Raw genomic sequence first — 27,146 nt, forward strand, 5'->3', positions numbered from 1 at the left:
TCAAGGTGAATCAAAATTTTAAATTTTATTATTTTTATATTATATATCATATAATATATACTTTATAAATATATTCAATATTATATAAACATTATATATATTTATATATGTATTTAATATTAATTTATGACCAAGGCAAGCTTGAATTTATAAACTTAAAGTTAAATGGAATTTGAGTTAACAATTATAAAATTAATCGAATTTGATTCAAATTTCAAATTCATTATTTTTAAATCAAATCGAATTCAACTATTTTATTATGTCACGTACCCCTAATTTTGACACAAGTTTTGTCAATTGGATACCAATTACTGTTTTCCTAAGATACGTGTACCTGATCCGCGTCATCCTGAGTGAGTGGGTCCAAGCATGGGTGGGAATTGGGATTGTCCACAATTGCGAAACCAAAACGGGACCGTTGTGTTCTAGTAGACACTTTAGCTGAGCTCCTCTGCACCAGATCCTATCCCAATTGAGTGAAACCCAGACTTTCGGCGCGTACAGCCACGCACCTTAGACGACGCTCGTGACGTGTCTAAACAGAAGTAGTTTCCCGTCGCCGTGTCGGTGACCACCACGTCGGCAGTCCACGTGTAGAGTCACTCCAGTGACAGCTATCCTGTCGACACGTGGCGCTCTGCAGGAAGTTCCTCACCGCGTCCACATACTCGCAGTCTCGCTCCCCTGTCTCCGCCGCATGCTCCTTTAAATATAGAGATGCTGCGGCGTGGAAAGCGACTTGTTTGGGAGGTCAGAAAAAATGCGGTGCCGGGAAGAAAGTTGGTGAGAAAAATGGCATCCCCGGAAGAGCCCATTCTTTCCAGACTGGACCGCCTTGATACTATGGTAAGCATAGAGATTATATTTATTTATTTATTAAATTTTTTGATTTAAGGGTGTAATTTTAGATTAGGGAGCTGGACGAAATTAGAGGCAGGAAGAGCTGGGTCGGATCTTCGCCGTCGAGTGGGAGGCTGGCGAGCACTGATTGCACGTCGTCCGTTGATTTCTCCCCGAAGAGCTTAGAGAAGCAGAGCCGTCCGATGAAGGAGGTGATGATGGAGGTAGCGCTCAAAGGGTCTCTCTTAGAGAGGCTTGATCAACTGCAGAGCCGCGTGCTTAAGGTATGGCCGGCAGTACACAATCAAAATATATTTTTTAAATATTGAGAAATGGGTAGTGGTTAATTAGTGAGAGTGAATTACGTAAGTAAAGAGGAAAATTAATTAATTAATTTTGTAGCAGTTGTGTTTGATGCAGGTGGAGGCAGAAATAGAGGCGGAGGCGGAGGCGGAGGCAGAGAGGAAGAGGGAAGAGAGAATGGGGAGAAGGCTTCACGAGAAGAGCTTCAAGCGCTTATTTAAATCTTGTGTAAAAAGTGAAACCTAAAATATGTAATGGAACTCAATTTTGTGCTGTTTTACTATTGTGTAAAATGATAAATAGTAATTAAAAATATTATTTAATATATTTTTTTTGCCTTCTATTTTTCATGTTTTCTTTACGGACGTTCCATCTGTGAATTTCGGAAATTTTTATTGATTTTTACATCAACTCCCCAAATATATAAGTAGGTTAGTTGATACTCTTATTAACATATATTTAGTTTTTAATTATGTTTTGATTTTAGAGTCTTAAAAATAGCATATGTTGTCGTAAAAATTATATAATTATAACTTAGTATAGAAATTCGACAAATTTTATTAATGAGATAATAAAAATTGTATAAAAATTTTGTGGATATAGGTGTTTTGTATTATTGTAGGAGGGTAATTTTTTAAAAAAATATTGAATTAAAATTTTTTGTTAGCAGGTGGGTAATTTCAAAATTTTTACATGCAGATTATATATATATATATATAAAATATAGAAACTCAAAAATTTTAATAAAATATGTAGAATTATGTAAATTATTGTATATTTTAATTTATCTCTTTAATTTGTTATGTAAGTGCATAATTTGCGAAGAAATTTTCTAAGTAAAATTTCGTCTAAACATCTTAATTTTAGACTTTGAATTTATATAGATTTTATAAAAAAATATTAATATAATTTATATTATATTTTATTTAAATTTATATAAATTAAAAAGCAGAATCCAAACTCTCCAAAAGTAAGATATTATTTATTTGGCTGCCTCAAAATTGCATACACCACCACAAAAGTGTTGTGACTAATTTTTTTTTACCTCAAAAAGCAAGATAGGTACAAGCATAATATTTATTAATAATATGGATTTGACACGTGGTCCTGGTCGTTCTTTGCACAAAGGCTCACATATGACTTTGTACCATTCTTTTTTGGGGTTACTTTTTTATTTTTTTTATTTTTTATTTGGGATAGCTAAATAAATATTCCTTTACTTAATCCCATATATTTATTTTCAATTTTTTGAATATGTTATGCTCTCATAATCAATATCCAATAGTAAGGGTAAGACATCTCGTTAATATTATTATTATTTTTACTAATTTTATTTATTAGTTTGATTTCTCAGTCATAGAAAAATTTATCGTTTATTTCTGTAGTGTTAAAACAAGTCGTTATTTTATACATTTTAAAATTATTTTTTTATTGTTGTATTTAATTTTGAAACATAAATAAATGCAGATTAAAAAGCAGTTCAAATACAATTTTGTATTTTTCCCCCCTATAAGGGTTCAAAAAGAAAACTTTTGACTAATGAAATTATTTTTTACTTTTAGTGTATTAAAAGACTAATCTTGCTAGAAAGTAGAAACTATAGGACAGATAGATGGCGTAATCATCTCTCGCTAGACCATCCCAAATTCAAATTTAATAGAAATAATATAGGGTAAGGCTAAGGGATGGTGAGGGTCTTAAATTCAAATTTCACTTCAATAATTTAGGCCAAAGATAGAGTTTAAAAAGAGAGTGAATTATCTTTTTGCATTGATTTTGGATCTTAGGTTTGGATCTCGGTAGATTTAGACAAATTTTAATATAATTTTATATTATATTTTATTCAAGTCTAATACAACTTTAAATCCAAAGTCTCTCCGAACATAGGGATAAGTACTGTTCACATTAATATACATCTAAATTTAAAGCTTAAAATTTATACTCTTAAACAAAAAGCTTATAATATCTTAAAATATTTTGCTCAACCAAATAAATACTTAATTGATTGACTTTCAAGTCTTAGATTTGAATATGTATGAATTAAAATAAAATTATATTATTTTTTATCTAAAATTTACATAAATTCAAATTATAAATTTTTAAATTTATTTACTTAAACATAATTTAAGTATTTTTTTTAAGGTAAAATACATTGATCTCCTTTAAAATTTGACAAAAGCACAATAACTTTTTATAATATTTTGAAATTTTTAAAAATCTCTCCTGAGTTTTCAAGAATTTCAAACATCTTAGAAGAGGTTTGTGAAATTTTTGAAAGTTTAGAAAAAAAAAATTTATATTTCTAAAACTTCAAATAGTGTTTTGTCCTAATTTTGTATGCTTAATAATAATAGAGGGGTGGAAAAAGTAGAAAGTGGACATAGAGTCTAATTTCTACACAACTTTTTCTTTCTTCAATTAATTCCACAACTTTATTGACCATGACCACAGCCAATGCAACTGACAAAAGGGACAGTGTCCCTTTGATTTGGTCAATTGCAGCCTTGTACATCTACTGGGCTGGGCTGGGCTGGGCTGGGCTAGGACAATTACAAGACTTTGGCCCATTTATTTGCCCACCATCCAAATCATACAATGGGCCCACTCTCTTGACTTCATCACCAGGACAAATATTTTGCTTTAGTGTGGTACAATAATCCAGAACCCTCTTCCTTCAACAGACGGCTCAGATCTTCCCACCTGTCCGGAATTTTACATCAGGTACTGATGATCAGATGCCCTGATTGGCCAGTACTGGGCCTGCTATCCATAATTGGGCTTGTGCACATGTACCATTCCCCAGAGACCACTGGATTTTTATCTCCTGGGGAACACAATTTTGTGCGAGGGTGGAGAAGATGCATTGAGCCTGTGATGCAAGCTGCAGATGCAACCTGGGCATGCCAAGTGTACGGTGACTGGTGCAATGGAATCGATCACAGTTTACGAGATCATTACTTGGGCCCACATTAGATTGGGCCCCCTTGGTGGGAGCCAGGTCAGCATGGCATTTGTGTCATTATCACACAATGAGAAGTGATTAATAACAATGTACAATACATTTTAGTGGCGAAATCATATATTTTATTTGTCAAAAAAATATATTTATTATTAAATTCATAAAAAAATCATGCATTAAATAATTATTAAAATATTATACAATTTTAAAAATTAAATATAAAAAAATATGCTTGATGTATTAAATATTGGCCCACCTTACCGAGAGAGGGCTTTCATGGTGGCAGACCTAAGTGGGCACTGGTTGGTTAATGTGTATGGGTTGGAAGATTCAAAGGTAGTTGAGATGGCCTTATCCTAAACCCTACATTTACTATAAGCTGCAGGGATGGGCCCTCTATTAATTTGTAGCCTTTGGGCCTTCATTTGTAGGGCACCTGTCCCTTTGCAGTATGACTAGTGTTCTTTCTTGGGTGCACACTTCACCGGGGAAGTCCTTGGAGGGCAGTATGGTTTTTTCTTAGGGAACTTAGAGCTTAAGGGTGTGTTGTGTTTAGGTTTTTTTTTTTTTTTGCTAAAAAAGGGCGGTACTTCTATTTATTTATTAAAAACTCTCATTTTTGGTAAAAGAATACCGTGGTTACAAGTTAAAATCAATCGACCAAATTAAGACAAACAAAATTAAATATAACTAACAAAGGAGAAAAAAAATATAAAAACAACTAAAAATAAAACGAAATACACCAAACGAAAACTCTAGAGATAAACTAATGACGAACGGAAACAAGACCCCACCTATCCATTCGAAGAATACCTTTCAGATAACGTGGTAAAAGATGTTGTTCTTCATAAATTACATTATTTCCCATTTCTCCTTCTTTAACAAGAAAATCAGCCGCACTATTGTCTTCCCTATACTAATACATCACCATAACATTCACTCCTTCTAACTCTGTCACGAGCTCCTCCCAAAATTCCTAAAGATAGCATAAAGTACATCTACCTTTTCGAAATCAATCAACCACAATTCGCGAATCACTTTCAATAATCACATTAACATAATGTAAACATTTACACAAACAAATTCTTTCCCTGATTGCTTTTAATTCCACACTATTATTCGTACCATTACCAAAATAACTTGAAAAAATCGCTTTTACCATACCATGACAATCCCGAATAATTCCTCCACCTCCTGAAGTACCCGGATTACCCCTACAACTCTCATCACAATTAAGTTTTATCCACCCTACTAGAGGTTTAACCCATGAAATAATTTTTCCAAACTTATCGCAAACTCCCCGATGCTTAATTTGAAACTCATTCAAAATCTTAATGTCCGACTTCTTCAATTTTTGAAAAGAAATGGTGTTCTCAGTAATAAAACTAACCCATAATCGAACACTTCTCTACATCTGATATGCACTTTGATAAACTCCTTCCATTCTCATTTTACATATTTGATTCCAGAGGCACCACGTAATCAAACATGGAATCAACCTGATTAAAATACCTTTAATAGACGATTTTTTTGCATAGTGGAACCAATTTGCCATTTTATTTTTCCAAGAAAGAGATCGTTGGAAAGGAATCCTCAATGCCACACTAGCCCGACGCCAAACCTCTGAGACCACCTCTCCTAAAGAAGTAATATAATCAATGTTTTCCTGACTTCTCTGAACGCAGCAATCACAAGCCGAAATCATCGATATTCCTTTGGTCTGAATTCTATCATCTACAACCAAGCATCTAAACCAAACTCTCCATAAACACATTAAGATCCTTCTGGGCAATAAAGAATGTCAAAACAAGTCATTCCACAAAAAATTATCACTTTTGCTCCTCACTGCCTCCCAAGCCGTTTTTATAGAAAAATTACCGTCCGGGGCAGGCTTCAGACAAAAATATCCTGCCCACTTTTACCCGCCGGCACCTGTTGTAAAATTTCCCTTGTTTTATCAGCACCAACCAATTCTCGTACTAAATCAGAGTTCCAATTATTATTTAGCCAACAATTCTTAATAAACAATTTCTTGTTCAAAATATCCTCAGTGCTCACAGATAACAGGCCTAATGACAGCCACCTGTCGAACTAAAAAGAAGAGTTTCCACCTCTCACCAAAATTTTAACATTATCCATAACTTCTGGAATGATGGTCATAATTGATTTCCAAAATCAAGAGTCATTTTGCCTCCCCTTCCTTTTTAATAAATGACCATTTCTGCAATATTTAGTTCTGAAAAAATCTGCCCACAGATTGTTAGAAGTGAGCAATCTAAAGGCAAATTTCATGAGAAGAGATTTCTGAACTTCCTTAAGATCTCTCAGGCCCAGACACCCTTCCGATGTAGGTTTACAAATTTTCTCCCAAGAGCGCCAATGAATCTTCCTTTTATTTTTCACTTCTCCCCATAAAAAATTTGAAAGATGAGAGTTAATGCGAGAATACGTGACCTGGGAAATCTTAATAACAGATATCAAATGAATAGGCATGTTAGACAACACATGTCTTAATAAAATCAATCTTCCACCTTACGAGAGCAACTTAAATTTCCACCCTACAATTTTCTTTCTAATCTTCTCCACAAGAGGCTCCAATGTCCTAGAAAACAATTTTCCAGACACCAAAGGCGCACCCAAATATGAAACAGGGAATTTACCTTCCATGATGTGCTCATTCTTCTTCTTCTTCTTCTTCGTCTTCTTCTTATTATTATTATTATTATTGTTGTTGTTGTTGTTGTTGTTATTATTATTATTCAGGGACTATCTCAAGGGAGAATTGAACTCGTGATATCACTAAAGTTATAAGTTGCTCTTACCACTTAAATCAATCTAACTAGACAAGAGCTTATTATTATTATTATAATTATTATTAATAATATTATTATTATTATACTTGAGATTTATTTGCTCAAGAAATCTTATAAAATCAATTCGTTGCACAAAAAATAAGCTATAAATTATAGCTATTTTAAACTATAATTATTTATTGCAATAATTGTTATAAAGATCATTTTAATAGTAACAACAATGTGGACAACATTAATGAAATTTAGTTATAACCATAATACGAGATAGATTATTAATATGCATTCGGTATGATCTTAATTGATTAAACTTTAAAATAATGAAAATTAAGTGCAACACACTTTTGACAGCTTATTTTATGTCGTAAATCAAGTGTAAAATTTTATCCAAATTAAATATTTATGAAAATAAAATGAAATGAAATTAATTTTCATTTTACCTTTTTATCTCAAAAATAACTAAAAATAAAAATCAACAAAACTAAATATTAATGACAAATAAAATAATGCTTTATTCTCTAGTTTGCTCTGTATTTTTTTTTTCTTTATTTTTTTTTTTCAAGCTCTAAAAGAAGCATTAATCATTTTCATCAAAATTTCCCTTCTGTCAAAAGGGAAAAAAAAAATGAAATAACACGTTCGGTGTTCTTAATTTTTGAAACAAATTTATTTTTTAAAGCCATTTTAAGGAGTATAGAAAATAAACTCCTTGACTTTTGGAGAAGAAAACATTATTGTGAAAATTTTGGGAGTGGGATTTGATTTTGGGAGGAAAAAGAGTTACTAGGACCATGCTTCCCTCCATGTGGCAAGTAGCAAGAAATGGCAAATGGGTATTGGGTCAACATTTTAATTTGTTGGTTGGGAAAATGGAATACATTGTGATATAATTTTAGAATTTAGAAAGGACAACCCCCTTTTCTTTTCCTTTTCCAATCTATCATATTCAAATTTTGGTTGATTGGCAATTAATCTTAGGTGGGAGAATTGAATTTCTTACATTTGGGACTCTGCCCTTGCCCACACATGCTGGTAGGTTAGGTGGGGGACATACAGCCCCTAACTCCTTAGGTCATAGTCCCCATCCAGGACATCAATATTCTAAAAATACTATTTTAAATAATTTGATAATATATTTAAGAGAAAGGCGCTACTGGTGCTACACAAGAAGAAAGAAGACGCTATCGCTATATTATCTTTTTCTTATAATGAAATGAAAAATTTGTCCTCTTCGATTTTCTTGCCTTCTTGTCACTACAATAACACTATTTGCATTCTAGTTTTAATTTTAAATGTATTAATGATAATTGTACGGTTCGATTCTCACCTTGCAGACGAGAGATTATAATTTTTATTTTTTATTTTTGTCATTTGAAAGCTCATACTTGATTTAGGTTACATAATGAGAAGAAGTTTATCTCTCATCTCATTTCCTTTTATACCCTCTTAGAATTTGAACCCGAAACCTTTAACAGGAATATCTTAAGTTTTGACTATTGAAGTGCGAATAATATCTCTCATTTATTACTTAAAAATAATTAATATTGTTCGTATAGATTCTCTGCTTTGATTGTTTTGTATCAATAATTGTAATAATGTGTTTGTGAAATGATGGACATTATTGATACAACCTAAAAAACTTCATAGATGGAGACATAATCATAGGAGAGAATCAACCAAATGTAAAATACTATTAGGGAAATACTTCTTTATGTTTTTTTTTCTTGTTGTTTATTTAATATTTAATCAATACATGATAAGATTCGAACTCAATTGTCGACTTCTAATGAAGAGATGCATTTTAAAATAGAAATTTAAGGTAATTAACTTATCTATTTAAAAAAAAAAATTATTCAGCCCTTATGAAAAGGAATAACATTGCCTCATTGATATTAATTTTATACGATACTTAAAAAATAAACTGTGAGGAATGTGATCCGAAAAATACTAATTTAAGTTCCGGTTGGATAAGAATAAAAAAAATGTTTAAAATAAATAAAAAATATATTTTTAAAGTAAAATTTTATTTTTTATTTAGCTGTCCTTACTTCCTAATGAATTATTTTTTATTTGGAAAATTTATTTAAATATGTTAAACATACATGACAAGCTGAATTTTTAATACACAAATAGAAATAGAAACTTATGCATGCACAATTTAAATCTTAAATTTTTTTGCCTTTTTTTAGTTGATTTTTTTTTCTTGTTTAAATATATTTATATTATATTGTAATTTATTATAAATTAATAAAAATTTACAAATAATTAATGAGGTGACCTTAAATTTTGGAACACAAATCACAAACCCAGGGGGGACGCTTGATAAAATTAAGTGTTAAGTGCTAAAAAGTGAATTCAAATCTAGTGTTGTGAACTAGTTCTGAATTGAACTTGAACCGGTCACTTAATCTAAAATTTAAATTATTTTAAATGTTTAATATTGAACATTTGAATATATATATATATATATATATTGTTTTTCAATTTTAACATTTTCAATACTGAAGCATGTAAATATTTAATAAAATTAATGAGTAATTATGTAAGCTAGAGTTTTAAATTTAACATAAATAATTATAAATAAATTAATAAATTTATATTTAAAAAAATAAAATTTATTACTTTAATTTTAATCACTTGGGTATTAAAAATGTTTCATTTTTTTTATAAGGGATAAAATTGGAAAGAGACATCTAAATTTGAATTAGACATGTTTTCATATATGATTTTATCAATGGAATTTAAAAAAATCTAGAGTTGTTTGCCATACATTTTGATGTCTGTTTACTTATTGTTAAACTTTGATATACATTGTTGGCCCACAACCTAACAGTTTAAGCTTTCAGGTAAAGTGGTAATCTAACATGGTATCAGAACTTTGGTTACCAAGAGGTCCTGGGTTCTAATCTTGTTGTCTGTCTTTATTCTGTGACATTATTTGCCATCTGTTTATCTCTCCACGTGCTATCGGACTGCATGTGCGGGGGAGTGTTAAAGCTTGATTTACATTGTTGACCCACAACCTAACAGTTTAAGTTTTTAGGTAAAGTGGTAATCTAACACTTATTATGTAAACCAATTTAAATATAAACACTATTCAAATGTTATTCAAATAAAAAAAAATGTCCTCTTACTTAATTGATCAATAACTAATTCAATATAATTAGTCATACTGTTAGTCTTGTTGACTACAATATCATATTTAATATGTTTTGATGATATTAACCTATTTGTGTATTTCTAGTGTTTTTCCTTTTTTTTTTTAATTACATAGGAACTTCAACCACCAACGAGCCCTTTCGGACCCCCTGGTGCAGCACCAAACCTACGAATCAGCGTACTCAGCCCCCAGGTCTCGCTGATCAGGGTAAAGTCTAGAATACAGACACGGCTTCTGTGCATCAGTTGGATGTTCAGCCAACCCGACCCTCGAGACACATTTTCATTACCATCCATGGTCCCCGCTGGTTCACAGAGAACTCTTACCATCCACGGTCCCCGCTAGCTCACAGAGCAAGCTCTTTGCAGTTGTGGTTAATATAGGTACTGGCAAATGCTTGAAGTACCGAGTGAGAGGCAAAGATTGAACCGAGTAGGCACCTTAAAGGAAAGATCAAATGGACACATACTCGGAAGGACTCAAGCACAACCAAATGTTTTATAATTATTTAATAATTTGTAATAAGGGTTGTGTGAGTAGTAGGTTCAGTTTGTAACTCTTGCATTTTGTTTCTGCATGATTTCTGAGTAAGAGTTGAGCAAAACATATGCATACTAGGATACAAGAGTTTATAGAATTGCTCTAAAGACATAAATACAAACTCACATTTTATGGTTTTCAAAGTTAAACTTAAAGAATTTATTAAATGAATCCTAAACTCAAAACATGGTTTTCAAAGGAACAAGTTTTTAACATATTGGTTTTACAAACATTTTCATACTTGGTCCCAAATGTGTCAAAACGATTCTTATGTCCAAAAGCTTCAAAGATGTAAAGTATTTTTCATAAAAGGATAAATGGCATATAAGATATCAAACGAACTTTCAAATGTGTTTCTTTTAACAAAATACCTTATATTCAAAGGGAAACTCACTTGGACAAGTTTTGAACTTCATTAGACTTAATATCTTTCTTATATTTTGTCCAAGAAATGTTTTAAGCATTAAAATTTTTTTTGAACAAAGTAAAACATCGTGTGAGTTTTAGCCCCAAAACACTCGTCAACGAATACAGGGGATTCGTCGACTAGTGTGAAGGGGACTCGTTGATGTACACAGGGTACTCGTCGACGAAGAGATCCCGAGATCACCTAAAATCTCAAAGGTGACTTGTCGACGAATTTAGGGATTCATCGACGAAGGTATATAGGTGACTCGTTGACGCATACATGGGGAATCGTCGACGAAGAGATACTGAGACCCGCTTGAGACTTGCAGAGGAGTCTCGTCGACGAGAACAGGCACTCGTTGACTAGTGTATTTGTGGCGCTCGTCGACATGTATGTGGACTTGTCGACGAGTGGTCTTGAGCCCAGCGTCCTAACGGGCAGAAAACAACTAGTTTTGTTTGGGCATTGCTCCTAACAGCTAGTTAACGTCTATTAGGGGCTTTGGGCTATAAATACAAGTTCCTAAACTTGTTTAGGGAGGTTTTTAATCATCTTAGTCAATTATATTTTTGATTTGCAAAACCTAACACTTTACACCTTGCATATAGTGGATTGAGGGTGCCGAACCATGTTAAATCCTGATGTTAAACTTTTCTTTTTCTACTCTTTATTGTTTATTTTGTGCATGATTTAAATTTCATATATTGTAATATAATTGCTTGAATCTTGTTAAGTAGTTTGTTTTGTAGAGAGAATTTTTAAATACGCGAAAAGAGTCATTCACCCCCCCTCTAACTCTATATTGCATATCCGTTGCAGAGCACATGTACATACTCCTGGGCTACGACGCTTAATACATACATTTATAAGTTTTTTTTTTTTTTTTATTAAAAAATATATATTTTTAAAATTAAGATTTCACAAAAGAAACCTTTAACCATTAACAATTAAGATATTTTTTAAAAGATATTGCACATGTAAGAATGAATTTAAATTTTAATCATATAGAAGGTTTTAATTTTGATTTCACGTAAAAAGCAAATATTCAATTTATCAAGTTAGAGTAGTGAAACGATTTTCCTTGATCAGTGTCATTTGAAAAAAATTGAAAGATTCGTTCGGTTAGAAGTTTGAGATATAAAAATAAATAAATAAATTTAACCTTTAAAAAAACATTAAATTATTTCTTTTTTAAAAGCTTTTTAAAAAAAAAACATTAAAGGATAACCCATTTTTCTTTTCCTTTTCCAATCTATATTTTTCAAATTTTGGTTGATGGGCAATTGATCAAGGTGGGAGAATTGAATTTCTTACATTTGGGACTCAGCCCTTGCCCACGCATGCTTTGGTGGGGGACATACAACCCCCAACCCCTTGGGTCATAGTCCCCATCTAGGACATCAATATTCTAAAAATACTATTTTAAAAAAAATACTATTTTAAATAATTCGATAATATATTTAGGAGGAAGACCCTATTGGTGCTACACAAGAAGAAAGAAAACTGTAAGGACCCGAACCCTAGTGGATTCCTACATATAAATTTTTCAGCAGACGTAAATAAATCTAAATTTTTTTTATTACTAGAAACTAATTAGTTTTATTATAAATATATGTCTCAACTATTAAAATGAAAATTTTTAAAATTCTAAAATACACAAACATATTCTAAATTGTATTATACTAAATTTTTATTCTACTCTACTCTTTCTACTCCCGTCCATGCATTTGTTATGTTAGATTTCTGGTATACTCTTCAAAATCATTTAAAATGTAAAATAACGATTGAGGTGAGACGACACTCAATAAGTAAATAAAATTATTATTAGTGTGTGGCCAAAATGAACTTTCATAATATTATACTTTCGTAAAATAATATTTAATACTGTAACTTCAAAACTGCTTTTAAAATAAATGTGAATTTAAAAATTTATACGTAACACTTTTACTATCAACTACGATAGTAAAATTTTATAACCATATACTGTAATTGTTAAATTAAACTTTTAAATTTAAAACTGTAACTATAATATTTAATTATATACATGTATACCTTTCCTTGCATGTTTCCTTTAAATCATCATTTAGGCATAAAAAATGGTAATATTCACATAAACATATATTTTTTCTTCAAATCATCAATAACTACATACACGTAATTAAATATGTATATATATACTGTAAAAACCACTCTTAGGTCTGTTAGCCGTAAATCATGTTTCTGTTAGACGTAAGTCATGTTGTTATTAGCCGTAACTCATGTTTACCCTCATAAACGAGTTGTGCGGTCCGAAAACTGGACTTAATTGGCTGGCCGGCCGACCAAACTAAATCAACGTACATTACTTTAAGTGAGATTTTTCACTATTAAACCCTAGTCTAACCCAGGTGTGCACTCAGGAGAAATCTACTACCATATAAAACCACTCTGTAAAAACAGTGTGGGTGCACTTTGATCCGTTTAAACTTTAAGTTGTGATACCGAACATTTATAATTTTCTGTATTGTCTGAGTCATAAGGGGTTTTGAAAATATCTCATTATATAATTTATACAATTAAAATAATATCATGAAAATCTCTTTTTTACTCATATTTTGGTGAAATATGTAACGTAAAAATAAACTTATGCCACACGATTTTCGTGTTAAAAATATTTTTTTGAATAAAAATTAATGTTGTAAAATACTTGAGGGGTTTAGAACATTTCTTAACTCAAAAATAAACGCAAGTATATTAAAAATAGAACTGATATAATTAAATATGCATAAAAATAAATTTGGGAGAATTTTATGAAAATAACTAACATAATCAAAATTTATGAAAATAACTGGTATAAATTTTCTTGCTAAAGAAGAAGAAATGGAAAATAATGTAATCTATGAAAAATAACACCTTCTACCACAGCTTAAAATTTTCAAATTTGATATAAATCTAAATCTAAGTTCTCACCCAAAGTAGCATTCATTGAATGTTCATTTTGAAAAAGATAAAGGCATTTTAAGAAAAGATTAAGGGTATTCTTTAGAACAAAGCATATGGTCAAGTGTTTTTTTTTTTTTTTTTTAAACCAAGGAATTGAAAGCCTAAGCCTTCTTAAAGTAATATTAAAAAATATAGATATATAATTTACAATGAAAGGAGTTTTTGTCACTATAATAACACTATTTGCATTCTAATTTTAATTTTAAATGTATTAATGATAATTGTACTTTCCGATTCTCACCTTGCAAACAAGAGAGATTATAATTTTTCTTTTTGTCAATTGAAAGCTCATACTTGATTTAGGTTACATAATGAGAAGAAGTTTATCTCTCATCTCATTTCCCTTTATACACCCTCTTAGATTTTGAACTCAAAACCTTTAACATGAATGCCTTAAGTTTTGACTATTGAAGTGCGAATAATATCTCTCATTTATTACTTAAAAATAATTAACATTGCTTGTATAGATTCTTTGCTTTGATTGTTTAGTATGAATAATTGTAATAATGTGTTTGTGAAATGATGGACATTATTGATACAACCTAAAAAACCTTCATAGATGGAGACATAATCATAGGAGAGAATCAACAAAATGTTAAATACTATTAGGGAAAGACTTCTTTAATTTTTTTCTTATTGTTTATTTAATATTTAATCAATACGTGATAAGATTCGAACTCAATTGTCGACTTCTAGTTAAGAGATGTATTTTATAATATAAATTTAAGGCAATTAACTTATTTATTTTTTCCAAAAACACTAATTTAGTCCTTAGGAAAAGGAACAACATTGCCTCATTGACATTAATTTTACACAATACTCAAAAAATAAATTGTAAGGAATTTGACCCGAAAAATACTAATTTAAGCTTTTGTTGGATAAGAACAAAAAAAAATGTTTTAAAATAAATGAAAATAATTTTTAAAGTAAAATTTTAATTTTTATTTAGCTGTCCTTACTTCATAATGAATTATTTTTTATTTGGAAAATTTATTTAAATATGTTAAACATACATGACGAGCTGATTTTTTTTAGTTGATTTTTTTTCTTGTTTACATATATTTATATTTATATTTTTATTTATTATAAATTAATAAAAATGTACATATAATTAGTGAGGTGACCTTAAATTTAGGAACGCAAATCACAAACTCACTTAGGGTGGCGCTTGATAAAATTAAGTGTTGAGTACTAAAAATAGAATTCAAATCTAATTTTGTGAACTAGTTCTGAATTGAATTTGAATCGGTCACTTAATCTAAAATTTGAATTATTTTAACTGTTTGGTGTTGAATATCTGAGTATATATTATTTTTCAATTTTAACATTTTAACATTTTAAATGCTTAAGCATATCAATATTTAATAAAATTTATTATTTAAATTTAACATAAAAATTTTATAATTATAAAAAAATTAATAAATTTATATTTTAAAAAATAAAATTTATTATTTAAATTTTAATTACTTGGGTATTAACAATTTTTTATTTTCATTTTTTACAAGGGATAAAATTGAAAAGAGACATCTAAATTTGAATCATGATTTTATCAATGAAATTTTAAGAAAATTCAGAGTTATCTTTGATGTCTAATTACTTATTAAATAAATCGATTCAAACATAAACTTCATTCAAAGATTATTCAAATCAAAAAAATGTCTTCTTACTTAATTAATCGAGAACTAATTCAATATAATTAGTCATATTTTTATAAGTTTTTTCTAATTTTTTATTAAAAAATATATATTTTAAATTAAGACTTCAATAAAGAAAGCCTTTAACCATCAAAATTTAAGATATTTTTTAAAAAATATTAAGAATTTGATTTTGATTTCATATAAATGCAAATATTTAATTTACCAAGTTAGAGCAGTGAAACGTTTTCCCTACATTTCAAAAAAATTTGACTCGCTCGTTCAATTAAAACTTTGACCACACACTATTATTTATTTTACTTTTTTTTTTTTTAAGGGAGGAGTACATGCGAGAGTGGAGCACCCATGACAAGGTTTCAATCATGGTGGGCCCGAGATCTGCCCACCCTAGATCCTCGCTATACCAACGAATGGGCTGTGGGCCATGGGCCCATCACATGACAATTTTGCCCATCGTCGTTCGTCAATTTTAAGGATTCTACTTCTACCAACTAGGTTTCATTAAATCCCATTTGTACCCCTCCTATTGTGCTTTTATTGCACTTTATGCCCATTTATGGAATTTAAAAAAAAAAAAAATTTACGAACTGTCTCAATTTCTTAAACCAATTAAATTATTTCTAATAATAGATCTTATTGTATTTACTGAAATTTATTTTTAGTACGATAAAACTTACTCTTTTGAAGCAATTTATTGGTTCTAGAAATCTAATTAAAAAATAATAAATCTGATTTTAAATTTAATTTTTTTAAATTAAATAATTTTTTAAAAAAAATTATTATAAGTTGAAGGATATATATGGACTTTGAAATAAATAAATGTATGTTGGTCTATGTCATTTAAAATAGAATCCTTCCTAGCTAGTCTTGATTTTTTTTTTTTTGTTGTTCATAACTTCTTCCTCTAGTTTGGTATTTTATGTTGTGAGTCATGCCAATGGTATATATTTTGTGTTAAAAGAGTTATAGAGATATAATAATAATAATAATAATAATAATAATAATAATAATAATAATAATAATACAAAGATTAACCACTCTCATGGGTAATCATAATCTCTGGAAATTAGAACCAACTGTGGCATTTTCTGTTCACTGCATCATCATTCTGCACATACCATATTTCTACAAGCCTATCAGAAAATTACTATGATCTCAGAATCAAGCTTATGAATGAGACACTCTATACAACTTTTCCAGTACCTGACCCAACTACGAACCCTCACTATTGAATTATCTCTGTGAAAGCCTCTAAGGAGGATCCTGCATATCAGAAAGATAGTATGGTCCCCATTGATCTTCTTTGGTAAAACATTGATTAAAGACCTAAGTTCTTCATTTGATATCCATGAGAAGGATTGTGTTGGAGAAAGGGTCGTAAATTGGTTGCTTTCTTCTGAAATATCATAGGGCTCCCAACTTTGTGCGAATAATAATAATAATAATAATAATAATAATAATAATGTGTATACAAGCGTAGAAGATCCCTTTTGTCCAATAGAGTTCATGAATATGTTTACCCTATATTTAGAGAAGTTTTAGATTTCAATAAATTATAATATTAAATTATATTAAAAATTATCTAAATCAACCTAAATTTAAATCAAAGGTTTAAAATCTATACTCTCAAAGGCAACATTAGAGTTTAGGGAATTGAGTTTTTGTTTCTTCCTTCTTTGGTTTTTTTTTTATTTTATTTTTTGGGTTCTCATTTTTTTCATACCTAAATCTAAATCAAAAGTTAGAAATTTACGCTCCTAAATGCAACATTGGGGTTTAGGGGACTGAGTTTTTGTTTCTACCTCCTTTATTTGTTTGTTTGTTTGTTTGTTTGTTTGTTTGTTTTTTTTTTTGGGTTCTTGTTTTTTTCATACCTAAATCCAAATCAAAGGTCCGAAATTTATACTCTCAAATACAACATTAGAGTTTAGGGGACTATGAGTTTTCATTTCTACCTTCTTTGATTTTTTTTTTTTTTTGGTTCTTATTTTTTTCATACCTAAATCCAAATCAAAGGTCTGAAATTTATATTCCCAAATGCAACATTAGGGCTAAGGGGACTATGAGTTTTCGTTTCTACCTTATTTGTTTGTTTTTTTAGGGTTCTTGTTAGTTTCATACTTAAATCTAAATTAAAAGTTCGAAATCTATATTCTCGAATGCAATATGAGGGCTTAGGGGACTATGAGTTTTCGTTTATACCTTTTTTAATTTTTGGGTTCTTATTTTTTTCATACTTAAATCCAAATCAAAGATCCGAAATCTATGTTCCCAAATGTAACATTAGGGTTTTAGGGGACTATGATTTTTCGTTTCTATCTTCTTTGTTTTATTTGTTTTATTTTTTAATTTTTTGGTTATTGTTTCTTTCATACATAAATCTTAATCAACGTTTGAAATCTATGCTCTCAAATGCAACATAAGGTTCAGGAGACTATGAGTTTTCGTTTCTACCTTATTTGTTTTTTTTTTTTTTTTGGGTTCTTGTTTTTTTCATAGCCAAATCTAAATCAAACATCATAAGTCTATGCTCACAAATGAAACATTACGGTTTAGGGAACTATGAGTTATCGTTTCTACCTTTGTTGTTGTTGTTTTTTTTTTTTCCTTGTTTTTTTCATATCTAAATCTAAATCAGAGGTCCGAAATCTATGCTCTCAAATGCAACTTTAGGGTTTAGGGGACTATGAGTTTTCGTTTCTACCTTCTTTGTTTTGTTTTGTTTTTTTTTTTTTGGGTTCTTATTTTTTTCATACCAAAATCCAAATCAGAAGTCCAAAATCTATGTTCTCAAATGCAATATTAGGGTTTAGGGGACTATGAGTTTTGTTTCTACCTTCTTTGTTTTTTTTTTTTTTTTTGAGTTCTTATTTTTTTCATATCTAAATTTAAATCAAAGACCCGAAATCTATGCTTCCAAATGCAACATTAGGGTTTAGGGGAAGTTTTCATTTCTACCTTTTTTGTTTTTTTTTTCTTTTTCTTTTGGGGGTTCTTGTTTTTTCCATACCTAAATCTAAATCAAAGGTCCAAAGTCTATACTCCCAAATGCAACATTAGGGTTCAGGGAAAGATGAATTTTCGTTTCTACCTTCTTCTTGTTTTTTGGGTTTTATTTTTTTCATACCCAAATCTTAGTCAAAGGTCATAAATCTATGCTTCTAAATGCAACATTAGGGTTTTGGGGATTGAATTTTCATTTCTATCTTCTTTGTTTGTTTTTTTTTGGGTTCTTGTTTATTTCATACCTAAATATAAATCAAAGGTCATAAATTTGTGCTCCCAAATGCAATATTAGGGTTTAGGGGACCGAGTTTTTTGTTTCTCCCTTGTTTGGTTTTTTTTTTTGACTTCTTGTTTTTTTCAAATAGTTTCCATTTTTTTATGGTCACTTATTTTAAAATATCATTGCATTTCAATAATATTTTTCAGCACAACAACTAATTCTATTGAATTAATAACTGTATTTATCTATTTTTCCTTACCACAAAATAATAACTTTTTTATCGTTTACAAATTTACACAAACGTCCCTAAAAATTTAACAATTGTATAATGTCTTGTTTTGTATTTATTCTACTGCAATTCACAATCAAACATGATAAAGGAAAACACTAGGTATCAATTACAAGTTAAATTAATTCATTTAGAATTACAATTTAAAAATATAATTTTTCATTTAATTATAATTTGAAAATGAAAATTTTGCAGAAATTTATTGAAAAACTACTTAAATATTCTCTTTTATATGAAAAATTAATTAATCATTATTTGTTATGTTAAAAATGTAATTTGAAATATAAAAGTACATCTTCATAGCATTAATCACAATGTTATTTTCTAGCTGGATGTAAATCCACAAAATAATTTTTTTAATTATAAAACTATTTTCAATAAATGAACACAATAAAAATACAATATAAATGTTTTCATAAATACACATTCTAGTGTTCTTGTAATATAAATTTTCACAATAAAATTTAGCACAAAAATTTATCGTTCACTAGTGTAAAATAAGAAAAAAATATTTTTTTCTTGAAAATTACTACTAAATTATTTAGCATATTACATGTGCCGCCTAAGCTTTTGAAGGTAATACTAAAATTTCATTAATTATTATTTTATTTACATAAACGCCCCTTCTATTGGTAAAAAATATTAAATTAATTAATAAATTATTATCATGTACATACATGTAAATAATCAATAATTTTTTTTAGACAAACTCGCACTCAATTAAAAGCTTAAGAAACATGCAAATACCTTACAGTTTTTATTAATAATTCCATAAATATTTTTTAACATTAATTTTTGTATAATAAGCTAGTAAACAATTTTATTACTTTTTAGTGAACTATAACTCTAATTTATTGAGAAACAAAAAAAATAATTTTTGTAATCATTAAAAGTTTATAGCAGGTTCAAGTTACATAACGGGAAGTAGCTTATCTCTCGTCCCATATTCTTTCTAGTCCTCTCAGAATTCGAATTCGAGATTTTCAACAAAGATATCTCTTGGCTAACTCTTCACAATATGAGACTCTAGGCGAATGACACTAATTCTTTTATTTTCTTTTTCTTTCTTCGTTTTTTATATTCAGATTCATATTTTTTCATTAGTATAATTAAATTTCAAAATTAACACTAATTATAAATTGACAAATTATGTAAATAAATAAAAATAAATTTAATAAATCTATAAAAATAATAGATTGAAACAATATAATCTGATTATTATTATTATTACAAATCGATCGGCGAGCGAGACTTTAGAGATATCGGATTCTTATGGATACAACGCTCTAACCTCAAAGCTTTCAAAATTTAAGAAAAAATAGAAAAAAAAAAATTAGAGTGAAAACAATAGAAAAATAAAACACAAATATTGAAATCAAAATTATGGTTGATAAAAATTATAGAGAGTCAGAAGCTTGAAGACGATGAACACAAGAGTCGGAACAAAAATCACAAAGAGACCGAGAGATGAGAGTGAGAGAGAGTGTGAGAGATGGAGAGATTTTTTGAGAGATGGAGAGGCATAGAGAAAGAGATGAGAGTAATAGAGAGTTAGAGACATAATAGATGTAGTCAATTTCAACTTTCAAGAGTTGTGCCAAATAATCATAAGACATTGAGACTTGAAAAAGAAATAATTAAATTACATTTGCTTTATATTTTAAAATACAATTTTATTCACTTGACAATGGAAAAGTCAATGTATGAGAAGATGACATCATAAATAATGTTAATATTATTACATTAAAGAAAAATTTAGACACCTCAACGACCTTATGGTCAGGCCGGCGCTAGATATCTCGAGTTTTGATTATTGGAATATTTCTTAGAAGACAACCATAATACGTTTTTATGTTTATTAGGATAATTTTATTTTAAAATATTAATATTTATGCGTGATACACATATTGCTAATATTTTTTTGTGGCTGAAAAATAATTTGGAATTTTAGAAAATGTTTGTGATGTAATAAATAGTTTAGGGGGGGGGGGGAGTGTAGTTTTTGAAAATATGAAGTGGACAGTCTATGTCGTTATCTGCAACCGGCCGAACCGGTCACCATCTTTTTACTTCCCACTCCAACCGGCCAAACCGGTCTCCTCCCTGCGATTCAAAAATCCCCCCAATCCGACACCCACATTTCACTCTCATTTAGCTTTCATTTACTACGCATTTCAATGGCATTTCGTCTCCTCTCCAATAGTCCAATGTCCTCGGATTAAATTAAACTCAAATTCCGACGCATTTCATTTCATTTCCATTTCAATTTCAATTTCAATTTCAAAGCCGAGACGTTACTCTCTCTCTCGTCCTGCTTCGCTATCGCTCTCGCTCTCGCTCTCTCTCTAGCTTCCTTCTCTCTTTGGTAGCATCGATCGAGCGCGGATATCAACGTCCATCGTTTTCCTGCAACTTCTGGTGAATGGAGATGGAAGCTATTAGCTTCCGATTGTCGTTGCGATCTCCTCGCTATTGTTCTCCTCTTGGCTTCGATCATTTCCTATATTCTTTCTTTTCCACGGATCGGTGAATGCCTTCACTCTTTTTCTCGCCGATCTTCCATTTAGATTCTGATAATCGGTAAGTTTCTTTTATAAACGGGTTTTGGTCGACGTTTATGCTATGAGTTGATCTCTTTTAGAATGCAATCACTTCTGCATATTGTGTTTTTGATTGTGTAGACTATTTTTTTTTGTTTTTGTTTGTTTTTTTTTTTTTATCACTCTGTAATCATGTTACTATGCTGTTTTTTAGTAATTTTTTTTTCATTTAATTATTGTCGTGATGATCTGGATTGTTGTGATAATTTTGAAGGTTGTTCCTTTTTCTTCGCCATTTGTTTAGAATTTCAAATAAAATGATGTCATCTTGTTTGAGTTATTTAATGAAAGTAGAATGTTGTAGTACTGTGTTGCGGGCTTCTTGATTAGCTCTAGATCTGTTATAGGAACCGAGTTAGGTTTCGTTCTTCGTCAGTATTGGTCTCGAGTTGTGTGTTCATGAACATTTGACTTTTTCTTCTTTCCTGAATACAGCTTTTAATCCAGGTTGTTTCAAATGCTTGTTCATAAGTCTTTGTACTTTAGTTACTGTTTTCTGTCCGACCAAAATACTGGGTATAAGGAAATATAACCAAAATTTGTCATTATGTGTATTTTTGTTGTTTTGGATCGAAGTATGTCAAATAAACCAATTAATTTTATTGGATAAGTTGATTTTATTCCTGGTTTTAAGGCCATACGCACAACATTTAGGAGTCACAGTTAAGGTTTTTTCTTTTTCTCCCCCCCCCCCCCTTTTTTCTCTCTCTCTTACTAAACAGCATTACTCTTTTTTGCCATATTTCAGTTAAATTTCTTGGACTGTTAGTCATCCTAAAATGTTCTGTTATCGTTTTCGTGCCACAATCCAGTTTACAATTTGTTACATCTTTTCTCCCCATTTCCTTAATGTTTTTTTTTTATTATTATTTTTTTTAAATTTTTACCGGGTAATCACCCTAAAGCTTAAATTTTTGAATGAGTTATTTGTTTTAGTGTTGACACTCGTCTAAATGAAGCTATTTTGAACTAAAATATCGATTATTTGTGTTTTGTTTTTCTACGCTTCCATTTCTCAGCTAATTGAAGAATGTGTGGTGGTCTGGAGCAATCAAAATCTACATCATCTCCATCTTCAGCTTCCTCTCAGTCTCCGGCTACTCCTACTTTTCCTTCTCCTGAGAACAAATCTAACACCAAAGATATGAAACATTTAACTGTTGAAACTGAAGATTCTTTCTCTAGTTTGCTTGAACTTGCAGCTAACAATGATCTTGAGGGTTTCCAGCGATCAATAGAGCATGATTCTTCAGCAATTGATGAGATCGGACTATGGTATGGTCGCCATAAGAGCTCAAAACAAATGGTTCTAGAGCATAAAACCCCATTGATGGTTGCAGCTACCTATGGCAGTGTAGATGTCCTGAGGCTGGTTCTCACTAAATCTGAGGTTGATGTGAATTTCTCTTGTGGTCCAGAAAAAACAACTGCCCTTCATTGTGCTGCTTCTGGTGGATCTGTTGATGCTATTGAGGTTGTGAAGCTGCTTTTGTTGGCAGGTGCTGATCCAAATTCTCTGGATGCCAATGGCCAGCGTCCCATTGATGTAATTGTTGTCCCACCGAAGCTCCCAAGCATGAGAATCTCTCTTGAAGAATTGCTGACGAACAATGTTTCTGATGGCTCTAATGGGGTTCACAATTTACGAGTTTCCATAGTTTCTCCAAACAACTCCTCTGTACTCTCATCATCAGAAAATGGGTCACCATCTTCTCCTTCAGATTCAGCATCTCCTCCAATGACAGCAAAGTTTTGTGATATCCCTGCATACTCCAACTCGGAGAAGAAAGAGTACCCGATTGATCCTTCTTTTCCAGATATTAAGAACAGTATTTACTCCACAGATGAGTTCCGTATGTTCTCATTTAAGGTCCGACCTTGTTCCCGAGCCTACTCGCATGATTGGACAGAGTGTCCATTCGTTCACCCGGGGGAGAATGCTCGGAGAAGAGATCCACGAAAGTATCACTACAGCTGCGTTCCTTGCCCTGATTTTCGTAAGGGGGCTTGTAGGCGTGGCGATTTATGTGAGTATGCTCATGGGGTGTTTGAATGCTGGCTTCACCCAGCACAGTACAGGACGCGACTCTGCAAGGATGGCACAAGTTGCATGAGGCGAGTTTGCTTTTTTGCCCACACAACCGAAGAACTCCGTCCCTTGTATGTGTCTACAGGGTCTGGTGTCCCTTCCCCTCGAGCATCTGTCTCTGCTGCTAGTGCAATGGATATGGCTGCTGCAATGAACCTCTTGCCTGGTTCTCCCTCTTCTGTCTCTGTGTTGTCCCCGTCCCCATTTGCTCAATCCATGTCCCCATCTGCAAATGGGGTTTCCCATTGCTCGGTGGCTTGGCCTCAGCCCAATGTTCCTGCCCTTCATCTCCCTGGAAGCAACCTTCAATCCAGTCGCTTGAGATCTTCCCTAAATGCTAGAGATATTCCACCTGAGGATTTCAATATGTTGCCGGATTTTGACATGCAGCAGCAACTTCTAAATGACTTCACCTGCTTCTCACATCCTCGCCCCAATTCTGCATCTGTGAACCGTTCTGGTCGTTCAAAAGCACTTACTCCTTCAAACCTTGAAGAGCTTTTTTCTGCCGAGATCTCATCATCTCCCCGGCTCTCTGATCAAGCAGCTGCTCCTGCTGTTTTCTCCCCATCACACAAATCAGCTGTTCTCAATCAACTACAGCAACAGCAGAGTATGTTATCACCTATCAACACTAGTGTTTTCTCACCCAAAAATGTTGAGCACCCTCTATTTCAGGCTACTTTTGGCATTCCATCGCCTGGTAGGATGTCCCCGAGAAGCATGGAGCAGATCTCCCCTATGAGTTCTCGAATCGCTGCCTTTGCTCAGCGGGAGAAGCAGCATCAACAGCTTCGTAGTCTCAGCTCTCGTGACCTGGGTTCCAACAATGCTGCCTCTGTTGTTGGTTCTCCGGCAAATTCTTGGTCGAAATGGGGATCTCCAAATGGAAAAGTGGATTGGTCTGTTAACGGTGATGACCCAGGTCATTTAAGAAGATCATCTTCATTCGAGCAGCTTGGGAACAGTGGGGAGGAGCCTGACCTATCCTGGGTTCAATCTCTAGTCAAGGAATCACCAACCGAGATGAAAGACAAATGGGCTGCTCCAATGTCTGGTGGTGCACCAGCTGGGGAGGTTCCTAGTTCAAATTCTCAAATTGATTCCATTGATCATTCCGTTTTAGGAGCTTGGCTTGAGCAGATGCAGCTTGATCAGCTCGTAGTGTAGTAGAATTGAATTCATTTTTACTCATTGAGATAGATTTAAAGAAATGGTAGTACATATTTTTTGGGTGGGTAGGCGGGCGGGGGAGGGGAGGGTACGAACGGGGAGAGGAAGGGTGGTGGAAGATTTGTTTTGGTTTGGATTTTGGTTCTGGTTTGGCTGGTGGGGAAGATGAATTTTGGAAGGTAACAAAACTCAGTTCTTGGCTAGAAGGTGGAGACTGCAGAAAGGCTGAAAGAGTTTCAGAAGAAACATTATTTCATTAATCATTTATTTTTAAGCATATTATCAGAAAAGGATGAAGAACCTCTCTGGACTGCCTTATGAATCTTCAGTCCAGGCAAGGTATTTTTCGACCAATATTTTAGGTTTTAGGATTATTATTTTTTCACTTGTATTTCTTCTTAGAAAGCCAAAAAAAAAAAAAAAAAAACTGACATGTTTCATTGCAATGAAACTGAAAAGCTGCCAATGCCTCATATTTTTCTTTTCGTCCGCGTCTGTAATTGTAGTAGAACTAAAAAAAAGTGATTTGGGGGTTGGGAGGGATCAAATATCTGATTTGTTCTTGGTTGTTGTCTGGGAATGTGGGGAAAATTTTCTCGGGAAATGTGGGTCAGGTTATGAGAAAATGTGTAATGGGGAGAAAATATGTTCATTTCATGATATAATACTTAATGAAATAAAAGTTTTATTTTTAACTTCTTGAATGCCTTTATTTTTTAGTTACATGCGAGATTGCTGTCTACCTTTTTCTCTCTCTTGGAAAGACTTTTGATGCTTGGGGTTTAAGAAAAAAAGAGAATGTGTAATGGGGTAGGGCCCTTCAGTGGGTGAGGATTGGTAGGGGGGAATTTTGGATTCGTTCAATCTTTCTTGAGAAGATCAGCTGTGGTGTGGAATTGAAATGCCGAGGAAAATTCTCCCCTGTGGATTCGACTTTTCATAGTTGGCGTGTGTTTGGGAGTGTAGGGTGTTATGTGCCCTGTTTGGTGCGAACTTTTCAAAGTTGGTGTGTGTTTGGGAGTAGGGTGTTATGTGCCCTGTTTGGTGCCAACCACTCTTTCCCATAAAGCTGATGGGTCTTTATTGCAGTGAGATGAGAAATGGTTGTTTCTACTTGATTTTGATTGTGACCTGTGGGGTATAGAGTTAGGATTTCCCTAGGGTTTGGTTTTGCTTTTGATGGTCCTTTTGTGGGAATTTAGATTAGATTGCTTAATTTGCAAGTGTGATTGTTCTTTTTGTTAATCCTCATATGACTTTAGATTTTTTTAAAAAACAAATCTTGAGATTTGTCAAAAAAGATACTAATGCGACAGCTAAATTTTCTCCCATAAATAATCTTTTGTACAAAAGAACTAGTATTTTAATATGTCCTCTTTTTTCGAGGTGATTTAAATTTTAATGTGAAACCATTTGAATAAAGAAACATATAAATTTGTTATTTTCTTTAGAGGATAAAAGGCATTAATCTCATGTGAGATCTTATAAAATGGTGCAAATTTTTTCTTTTGGTGTTGAAAATTAGATACCGTATTATAAAAATCCAGTGAAAGGGAGGTTTGCGAGATTTTTAAAGCTTATGGGAGGTTATCATATATATATATATATATATCTTTTTATAAAAATATGGCTATAATGTATTGGAGTTTTTTTTGTAAAGTTACGAAATTGAATAGATAGTCTCTATTCGCGTCCTACTCGTCCGAGAGCTATATTTGTCTTGATGGTTTGTCTCTTGCCTTTAGCCTTCCTCAAGTTAGCTTTCGCCATTTCAAGGCTTTGTCGAGCTTTTTGTGGATTAATATCACTATCATTTTCTGCATCATTTACTAAAACAGTGATCTCATTATTGCCTATTCTAGCAAAGTCATCCTTATGAGATTTTTGAATCATTTTTTGTCGAACTTAAGAGATTTAAGAAGTTCGATATGAATTTTTCCCGAGTTTTAAAATATTATTCGGACTCCATTAAGATTAGATAAAAAGATTATATCTCTTCTTAAATTTAGACAAAAGAAACAAGTATTGTTTTATATATTGCATGATCATATGTTGAGATGGATCTAATTTTTATTTTTAAAAAATAATTAAATGTTAAGAAAAGTTTTTAA

The 27,146-nt window shown here is 31.5% G+C and overlaps 2 protein-coding genes across 4 annotated transcripts; both read left to right on the forward strand.

Moving 5' to 3' along the window:
• Positions 1–677: 677 nt before the first annotated feature.
• On the forward strand, positions 678–1,470 carry LOC131165038 (uncharacterized). Of its 3 annotated transcripts, none has more exons than XM_058122679.1 (3): positions 678–846; positions 909–1,124; positions 1,261–1,470. In XM_058122679.1, the coding sequence occupies exons 1-3, from the start codon at positions 718–720 to the stop codon at positions 1,387–1,389; spliced, it is 474 nt and encodes a 157-aa protein (XP_057978662.1). In that variant the 5' UTR covers positions 678–717; the 3' UTR covers positions 1,390–1,470. The 3 variants fall into 3 exon arrangements, with proteins under 3 accessions (XP_057978662.1, XP_057978660.1, XP_057978661.1); XM_058122677.1 differs by having other exon boundaries at positions 692–846; positions 1,243–1,470; XM_058122678.1 differs by having other exon boundaries at positions 692–846; positions 1,246–1,470.
• Positions 1,471–21,421: 19,951 nt separating this feature from the next.
• LOC131165039 (zinc finger CCCH domain-containing protein 30-like) lies at positions 21,422–25,730 on the forward strand. The gene is made up of 2 exons (XM_058122680.1): positions 21,422–21,753; positions 22,793–25,730. Exon 2 carries the CDS (start codon positions 22,804–22,806, stop codon positions 25,030–25,032), a length of 2,229 nt encoding a protein of 742 aa, XP_057978663.1. The 5' UTR covers positions 21,422–21,753; positions 22,793–22,803; the 3' UTR covers positions 25,033–25,730.
• The last annotated feature ends 1,416 nt before the right edge of the window (positions 25,731–27,146 follow it).

The sequence above is a fragment of the Malania oleifera genome, chromosome 9 (assembly GCF_029873635.1).
Source record: "Malania oleifera isolate guangnan ecotype guangnan chromosome 9, ASM2987363v1, whole genome shotgun sequence".
NCBI lineage: Eukaryota > Viridiplantae > Streptophyta > Magnoliopsida > Santalales > Ximeniaceae > Malania > Malania oleifera.